The following is a 9,356-nucleotide window of genomic DNA, read 5'->3' on the forward strand; positions in this document are numbered from 1 at the left end:
TGGGCTTGATCTGTGTCCAGGTAACCAGACAGCACTGGGCTTGATCTGTGTCCAGGTAACCAGACAGCACTGGGCTTGATCTGTGTCCAGGTAACCAGACAGCACTGGGCTTGATCTGTGTCCAGGTAACCAGACAGCATTGGGCTTGATCTGTGTCCAGGTAACCAGACAGCATTGGGCTTGATCTGTGTCCAGGTAACCAGACCCAAATAGTAATTTTGAAAAACAAAAAGGACAGGATGCATCTTTTCCTCAATAACCATTTCTTACCTCTTCCACTGTGATTTCATCCATCCCTACACTGTCACCACTGGAGCTGGAGATGCCATCATCACTGCTGCCATCTACCTCCTGTAGGGCCTGGAGAGCCTCCCCAGTCATCATTCCTAGGAACTCATTTTCTCCCATCGCACCTGGAACCACACTCTTAGCTTGTTCAACTCATCTATGGCTGTGTTTACACATGCAGACCATTCTGCTCTTTTGACCAATCGCATCAGCTCTTTTCACATCTTCAGATCTTGTTCAGAATGGATCTGATTGGTCAAAAGACCAATCAGTGAAAAGTGAATCAAATATCAGAATTGGACTGCCTGTGTAAACGCAGCCTATTAGAATGATGCAGCAATTGTTAGCTAACAAAGCAATCACTTCCCTAGCATAACTATTGTTGACAATGCTGCACACCTCCTTCCAACTCCTCCACCTCCTCAGAGCTGCTGTCTGCAGGCCCGTCCAGCTGGATGATGTCTGCCAGAGCATCATTGTAGTTGTAGTCTTTCAACAGGGCCATCTCCAGCTGTGGAAGACGGAACAGGAAGTGTTATGAACTACCAATTGAGACCAGATGCCCTAAATACTTATGGAGATGTGAGAGAATTCGACTGGTGTTAGCAATATGACAAACACTCTACCTAGCCCTCTGACAGGTTAGGGGTGAGTTTAACCAGATTGATTAAACCTATAGTATGAAATCCTCTCAAATCTACAAGGTTCTAGGGATTGGATTTGCGATTGGGCCTTAGTCCCATCTCCTGTCTTACCTTGGTAGAATCCACAGGTAGACCCTCCAGGTGGGTTGTCATATCAGCCACCGTTCCTCCATGATCCTCCTGTTTCACCATCTCTCTGGCCCCAAACTCTGACCCCTGACCCATAAACCCTGACCCTTCAGACAGGGTCGTCTCCATCTTGACCTGGGTAAAAACAAACATGATTATATAAGCTGCATGTTGAACCTTGGCTCAGGTCTCTTGTTTTCAAATGGAACCCTTTGCCCTATATTTATAGTACACTACTTTTGACCAGCGCCCTATGGGCCATGATCAAAAGCAGTGCAGTATATAGGGAATAGGGTGCCATTTGTGAGTAAGCCTATGTCTTCTGAAATATAGCAGTACCCTGTCTTGCCACTGTAAAAACATGAGATGGTTGACTGTTTGAAGAAGATATGGCGGAATTATTTACCTGAAGGCTTGGCATGTGGGCGGAGCTGGAGGACAGGCTCATGTCTAGTGGCTGTGGACTGTCAAAATCAATCCCATCCAGATTGAAATCACCACTGTCGAAGGGGCTCTCTGGGGGGTGAGATGGCAGTTGGGCTGGGGGCTGGAAGGACACTGGAGTCTGGCCAGAAAAGGTTGCCTGAGCTGAAGGAACCTGTGGCTGCTGAACAAGATTATTCTCCTGAACTGGGGGCTGGACCACAGGTTGGGGTAGCAAAGGCTTCTCATTAGGTGGCTGGGGAAAAATACATTATTTTTTTGTAAAACACATTTGAAGAACCCAAAGTGCTACAATAAAAACATCAAGATGGTGATTCACCTGGACCGGAGGAATCAGGCTCCTCTGCTCTGTGGTCTGAGGATCCGCTCTGGGAGGAGCCATAGGCTGTGGGGAAAAAGGTTCAGTCTTCGGAAGGGCCATGGTCTTTAGGACAGTAGAAGGGACCACTGTGGCTGACTGCTGGGAAGCTGAGCTGGGATCTCTCCACTCCACTACAGGTACCCCTTGCCTGGGTTGGGCCTGGGAGAGATGGCGATGACCGGCTGGAGTCTGGGTCACCATCACTGGGACATTGACCTTATAAAGCTGGCCTTAGGGGGCAGAGGAGAGGAATCGATAAGTAAAAGGATCCATTCTAGAAATGTATATCCATAGCCAAATCAAATAAATCTAATTTTATTTATCGCATACACATGGTTAGCAGATGTTAATGCGAGTGTAGTGAAATGCTTGTGCTTCTAGTTCCGACAATGCAGTAATAACCAACAAGTCATCTAACCTAACAATTTTACAACAACTACCTTATACACACAAGTGTAAAGGTATGAAGAATATGGACATAAAGATATATGAATGAGTGATGGTACAGAAAGGCACAGGCAAGATGCAGTAGATGGTATCGAGTACAATATATACATATGAGATGAGTAATGTAGGGTATGTAAACATATTAAGTGCATTGGTTAAAACCTCTAGTGACTCCCCATCCCGCATGGGCTTGACTGACACTAATTAGCATAACGCAACGGACATAAATATTCCTAGAAAATATTTCTATTCATGAAAATCACAAGTGAAATATATTGAGACACAGCTTAGCCTTTTGTTAATCACCCTGTCATCTCAGATTTTCAAAATATGCTTTACAGCCAAAGCTAGACAAGCATTTGTGTAAGTTCATTGATAGCCTAGCATAGCATTTTGTCCAGCTAGCAGCAGGTAACTTGGTCACGGAAATCAGAAAAGCAATCAAATTAAATCGTTTACCTTTGATGAGCTTCGGATGTTTTCACTCACGAGACTCCCAGTTAGATAGCCAATGTTCCTTTTTTCCAAAAATATTATTTTTGTAGGCGAAATAGCGCCGCTTGTTCTTCACATTTGGCTGAGAAATCGGCCGGAAATTGCAGTCACGAAAACGCCCATAAATATTCCAAATTAGCTCCATAATATCGACAGAAACATGGCAAACGTTGTTTAGAATCAATCCTCAAGGTGTTTTTCAAATATCTATTCGATAATATATCAACCGCGACTGGTGGCTTCTTAGTAGGATAGAAACAATGGCCGCATTTGTCCTTTACGCACCAAACACTCCAAGAGACTTCAGCTGACCACTGACGCAATGTTGACGTACAGACTCATTTTTCAAAATAAAAGCCTGAAACGATGTATTGTGACACTAGACACATTAGGGAAGCCATAGAAAAAGGAATCTGGTTGATATCTCATTCACTGCTCAATAGGGACGCATAGGAACGCAGAGCCTTCTAAATGAGAGTCCCTTCCTGTTTGGATTTTTCTCAGGCTTTCGCCTGCAACATCAGTTCTGTTATACACAGACAATATTTTTAGTTTTGGAAACTTTAGAGTGTTTTCTATCCTAAGCTGTCAATTATATGCATATTCTATCATCTTGTCCTGAAAAAAATATCCTGTTTACTACGGGAACGTTATTTTTCCAAAAATGAAAATACTGCCCCCTAGTCACAAAAGGTTAAATTAAAGTGGCTAGTGGTATATTTTTCCATCAATTTTTCCATTATTAAAGTGAGCTGGAGTTGAGTCAGTATGTTGGCAGCAGCCACTCAATGTTAGTGGTGGCTGTTTAACAGTCTGATGGTCTTGAGATAGAAGCTGTTTTTCAGTCTCTCGGTCCCCGCTTTGATGCACCTGTACTGACCTCGTCTTCTGGATGATAGCGGGGTGAACAGGCAGTGGCTCGGGTGGTTGTTGTCCTTGATGATCTTTATGGCCTTCCTGTGACATCGGGTGATGTAGGTGTCCTGGAGGACAGGTAGTTTGCCCCCGGTGATGCGTTGTGCAGACCTCACTACCCTCTGGAGAGCCTTACGGTTGTGGGCGGAGCAGTTGCCGTACCAGACGGTGATACAGCCTGACAGGATGCTCTCGATTGTGCATCTGTACAAGTTTGAAAGTGCTTTGGTGACAAGCCAAATTTCTTCAGCCTCCTGAGGTTGAAGAGGCACTGCTGCACCTTCTTCACCACGCTGAGTGTGGGTGGACCAATTCAGTTTGTACGTGATGGCTATGCTGAGGAACTTAAAACTAACTACCCTCTCCACTACTGTCCCGTTGATGTGGATAGGGGGCTACTCCCTCTGCTGTTTCCTGAAATCTACGATCATCTCCTTTGTTTTGTTGACGTTGAGTGTGAGGTTATTTTCCTGACACCACACTCCGAGGGCCCTCACCTCCTTCCTGTAGGCCGTCTCGTCGTTGTTGGTAATCAAGCCTACCACTGTAGTGTCGTCTGCAAACTTGATGATTGAGTTGGAGGCGTGCTTGGCCACGCAGTCGTGGGTGAACAGGGAGTACAGGAGAGGGCTCAGAATGCACCGTTGTGAGACCCCAGTGTTGAGGATCAGCGAGGTGGAGATGTTACCTACCCTCACCACCTGGGGGCGGACCGTCAGGAAGTCCAGTACCCAGTTGCACAGGGCGGGGTCGAGACCCAGAGTATTGAGCTTGATGACAAGTTGAGGGTACTATGGTGTTAAATGCTGAGCTGTAGTCGATGAACAGCATTCTCACATAGGTATTCCTCTTGTCCAGATGGGTTAGGGCAGTGTGGCTACGATTGCATCGTCTGTGGACCTATCTGGGCGTTAAGCAAATTGGAGTGGGTCTAGGGTGTCATGTAGGGTGGAGGTGATATGGTCCTTGACTCGTCTCTCAAAGCACTTCATGATGACGGAAGTGAGTGCTACGGAGCGATAGGCATTTAGCTCAGTTACCTTAACTTTCTTGGGAACAGGGACAAGGGTGGCCCTCTTGAAGCATGTGGGAACAGCAGACTGGGATAAGGATTGATTGAATATGTCCGTAAACACACCAGCCAGCAGGTCTGCGCATTCTCTGAGGACACGGCTTTATCCAAATGGGGACTTACCACATTTTAATATACTATTAATTCTGCCCAGAACTATACCAGTGTCTACATCAAAGGAGTGTATATTATAAGTGGTCAAACAGAGTGATTCATGTTCTTTTAAATTAATTGTCAAAACGCGTGTGTGTATGGAGGTTTTTGCATGCTGTGGTCCTTCTTACCAGAGGCCGTCTGCAGTGTGACACCTGCAGGGATCTGGACTGGGTAGGTCATCCCGGGAGGAAGAGAGAAGGTGGCCAGAGTCCCACCGTTGTTCTGCAACACAATTAGATGCTTTACACATATTGGATCTTAGAAGAATTTAAAAATGTATTTTGATTTGTTTAACACTTTTTGGATTCCATGTGTGTTATTTCATAGTTTTGATATATTCACTATTGTTCTACAATGTAGAAAATAGTAAAAATAAAGAAAAACCCTTGAATGAGTAGGTGTCCAAACTTGTGACTGGTACAGTACATAGAGAAATGATACAATTGGTAAAGAAAAAAATAAACAAAAGGATATCTCCCAGCCCCCTGTCCCATTCCCCCAGCCCAACGTCACCCACAGCCCGATATACAACACCCCCCCCCAAGCCCGACGTCACAACCAGCTCCCCATCCCATTCCTCCCCCAAGCCCAACATCACCCCCAGCTCCCCATCATGTCTCCATCCAAACCCCCACATGGAAAACATTTTTTCCACCACGCCTAGCAACAGGTTGGTTTTTAGTCCCCCATTCCATATAAAAACAGGTGTGTTAAATACAGTCTGAACAAACTTAATTTATAAATTGATGGTTGGGATTACAGGATACCAAAGTATTATTTTTCCATATTCTGTTCCAGTTAAAGGGTTGTTCAGATCTGTGGCCCCCGTCGACTGGCTGCCAGTAGGCCCTCCCTCCGGTCTACAGGCTGTCAGTAGGCACCCCCCCCGTCTACAGGCTGCCAGTCGGCCCCCCACCTACAGGCTGCCAGCCAGTAGCCCCCCCCCCATCTACAGGCTGCCAGTAGGCCCCCCCCCCCCCCTACAGGCTGCCATCTACAGGCTGCCAGTAGCCCCCCCCCCCCAGGCTGCCATCTACAGGCTGCCAGTAGCCCCCCATCATCTACAGGCTGCCAATAGCCCCCCCACCTACAAGCTGCCAGTAGCCCCCCATCTACAGGCTGACAGTAGGCCCTCCCCTCCACCTAGAGGCTGCCAGTAGCCCCCCCCCCTACAGGCTGCCAGTAGCCCCCCCCCCATCATCTACAGGCTGACAGTAGCCCCCCCCCTACACCTAGAGGCTGCCAATAGCCCCCCCCCAGTCGGCCCCCCCCCCATCTACAGGCTGCCAGTGGGCCCTCCCCCCCATCTACAGGCTGCCAGTAGCCCCCCCCCCTACATCTACAGGCTGCCAGTAGGCCCTCCCCCTACACCTACAGGCCTACAGGCTGCCAGTAGGCCCCCCCCCCACCTACAGGCTGCCAGTAGCCCCCCCCCCCATCATCTACAGGCTGACAGTAGCCCCCCCCCCACCTAGAGGCTGCCATTAGGCCCCCCCCCCATCTACAGGCTGCTAGTGGGCCCTCCTCCCCATCTACAGGCTGCCAGTAGGCCCCCCCCCCCCCATCTACAGGCTGCCAGTAGGCCCTCCCCCCACCTACAGGCCTACAGGCCTACAGGCTGCCAGTAGGCCCTCCCCCCACCTACAGGCCTACAGGCTGCCAGTAGGCCCTCCCCCCACCTACAGGCTGCCAGTAGCCCCCCCCCATCATCTACAGGCTGACAGTAGGCCCTCCCCCCCCACCTAGAGGCTGCCAATAGCCCCCCCCCCACCTACAGGCTGCCAGTAGCCCCCCCCCATCTACAGGCTGACAGTAGGCCCTCCCCCCACCTAGAGGCTGCCAATAGCCCCCCCCCCCCCATCTACAGGCTGCCAGTAGGCCCATCCCCCCCCCCACATCTACAGGCTGCCAGTAGGCCCTCCCCGTCTACAGGCTGCCAGTAGGCCCTCCCCCCACCTACAGGCCTACAGGCTGCCAGTAGGCCCTCCCCCCACCTACAGGCTGCCAGTAGCCCCCCCCCCCCATCATCTACAGGCTGACAGTAGGCCCTCCCCCCACCTAGAGGCTGCCAATAGCCCCCCCCCCATCTACAGGCTGCCAGTAGCCCCCCCCCCCATCTACAGGCTGACAGTAGGCCCCCCCCCCCACCTAGAGGCTGCCAATAGCCCCCCCCATCTACAGGCTGCCAGTGGGCCCTCCCCGTCTACAGGCTGCAAGTAGCTTTTCTTCCAAATAGCGTTTTGCAGATATTATGTACTGCACAACAAAACGTTAAGTACATAAAATGTACGACAGTTTTGTGTATCTTGCCTTAGCAGTGAAACTCTGGACGTGTTGACCTGCAGGGATCACCATAGAGGCTGGGGATGAAAGGAGGAATGGAACGATTAGCTTAATCAATTAAATACGTAGCGATCTGCATGCAATAATCAATTGGCCTGATTAACTCACACACTGTAGAAAATGCAACAATTTCCCGAGATGGTGGATCAACTCATTGATTTGTGAAATAGGCCTAGATAGCAATGGGTGAGTTGGTCTTCGGGTGCATCCCAATAATATCTAATGTTCCTGAAGTTTACACTCTACTTCCAACAAATCTAAAAGCATTGGATTGGTGGAGACATGGAGGGAGTTTCCACCATATTTCCTTTATCAGTCATTTCCAGTGAAGGGAAGTGAACAATTGCACACTTTGGTAGGAAGGAGAGATATCTGGGAAGTACCCTTGGACATAAAAACATTACCTGCAGGTTTTGAAAAAGTCTGTCCATAGTTTGGAGGGAGCTGCAGCACAAAGTTGGATGAGTTGATGGTGTTCTTCATGAGGGCCAAGCCATCCACTGCTTTGGACTGCATAATCTTTGACTCCCAGAGCTACAGATTAAAGGTTGGTTTGCTAGTTAGTTGATTTGACAAAAGCCATACCAAATATGATTGCAGTTCCAGTTACACAGCAGTAGTATTACTGCAGTAGGGTCTATGCTCTTTTCTTGATTTCATCACTTCAATGTGATACTGTATATTCTGCAGTATTTATATACGTCATGAATACGGTTATTTTTTGTGAAGAGGGCAGGCAGTTAAGTCCACTGTGTGTAACAAAGTGAAGTCATTCCAGTCAGGGAGGACGAACGTCAGCAATAAAAACGGGGAGAAGTACCACAAAGGCTGGCGGTGTTGAGTCGATATCGCCATCTGCCGGCCTCTGCCGTAGGGGAGAAGATCGTGCTTATAAAAATCCTTGAAGTCCCACTCACCTGTCTCAGGTCATCAAGGACACGGTCCTCCAGTCCTTCATCCAGAAACACCTCCCGCATGCTCTCAATCACATCATCTATGATGGACAGGTAGAGCTTCGGCTGGAGGGGTTTTCAAGGAGGATACAGGGAAGCACGAAGGATTATTAGTTAGCTAGTTAACAGTATGTAGTCAAGTTAGCTAGCGTTAACAACTAGTTATTTCGCTGATAGTTATTTGGCTGATTGACAGTTTGGCAATCAATAAGAGTAAAGTTAGTAACATGGCTATGTCGAGACACATTATCAAGTTACTAAGTAACCAAAACAACAACATAATGATCCGTTTATGGGCAACTTGCTCCTTACCACATGACTTGAATTTGACAGCATTTCGAGGGTCTAAGATGGTGCCTTGGTCTCGCTAGCTAGCGCGAGGTAAGCAAAATAGCTAACGTTAGCTGGCAGACAAGCAGAAAATATTGACAGGATTTTTCTATTTCAATATTATAGGATCTGTGGTTTTTGTAATTATTTCCTAAGTGGACATTGATATAGCGGACCTTGGTTTCAATAACTAAAAACAGCTAGCTACTTCAAACTGCAGGCTGTCAACTGCAACACAGGTGTGACCTTTGACTTCTACATTTGTTCAACTCCTCCCTCTTCTCACAAACGCCTGCATAAAATGCAAACGTATTCAATTTGTTTTATTTATAACTAGCACTGAAGTCATATACACATACATACAATAAAAAAATATATAGTTTTATATGTGAGTGCAGGCCATTCCTGCATTTCTAGGATGACATAACCATACTTCAAAGATATTGACCTATGGAAAAATAAGAGATGAGAGCTTGCATGCTTAGCTGTGGAAAAAGGCCATGGTTAGCTAGCTAAACAACAAAGCTAAACAACAAAAGCTAGCTAAACAACAAATTAGGGGGATCAACATTTTATATAATTACCCAATTTTTCCTTAAAATTGTAAATACACTCCAAATAGTTTTTGGAACTAAGCCTAAACACTATGGGGTAGTTTCTCAAACAGATTGATCCTTGTCCTGGACTAACAACCAATCTTGCATTACCCATCTCATATGTATATACTGTATCCTATTCTACTGTATCTTATTCTATGCCGCTCTGACATTACTCGTCCA

General features: G+C 47.4%; 1 protein-coding gene across 1 annotated transcript; it reads right to left on the reverse strand.

Moving 5' to 3' along the window:
* Window positions 1-211: 211 nt before the first annotated feature.
* Window positions 212-8,810, reverse strand: LOC135511562 (TFIIA-alpha and beta-like factor). The gene is made up of 10 exons (XM_064933048.1): window positions 8,560-8,810; window positions 8,212-8,313; window positions 7,699-7,828; window positions 7,268-7,311; window positions 5,080-5,173; window positions 1,825-2,096; window positions 1,468-1,740; window positions 1,044-1,196; window positions 688-799; window positions 212-413 (listed from the first exon to the last, which is right to left on the reverse strand). The coding sequence occupies exons 1-10, from the start codon at window positions 8,581-8,583 to the stop codon at window positions 253-255; spliced, it is 1,365 nt and encodes a 454-aa protein (XP_064789120.1). The 5' UTR covers window positions 8,584-8,810; the 3' UTR covers window positions 212-252.
* Window positions 8,811-9,356: the final 546 nt, after the last annotated feature.

Source organism: Oncorhynchus masou, chromosome 24 (assembly GCF_036934945.1).
Source record: "Oncorhynchus masou masou isolate Uvic2021 chromosome 24, UVic_Omas_1.1, whole genome shotgun sequence".
Taxonomy (NCBI): domain Eukaryota; kingdom Metazoa; phylum Chordata; class Actinopteri; order Salmoniformes; family Salmonidae; genus Oncorhynchus; species Oncorhynchus masou.

Bases quoted from the DNA above. Each gene is read 5' to 3' on its own strand.
- LOC135511562 (XM_064933048.1), bottom strand. From the start codon at position 8,583: ATGCTGTCAAATTCAAGTCATGTG. The intron at 5,174-7,267 runs GCTAAGGCAAGA...ATTGTGTTGCAG, and splicing joins AACACGTCCAGAGTTTCACT to AACAACGGTGGGACTCTGGC. The intron at 414-687 runs GTGTGCAGCATT...GTGTGGTTCCAG, and splicing joins GGTGGAGGAGTTGGAAGGAG to GTGCGATGGGAGAAAATGAG.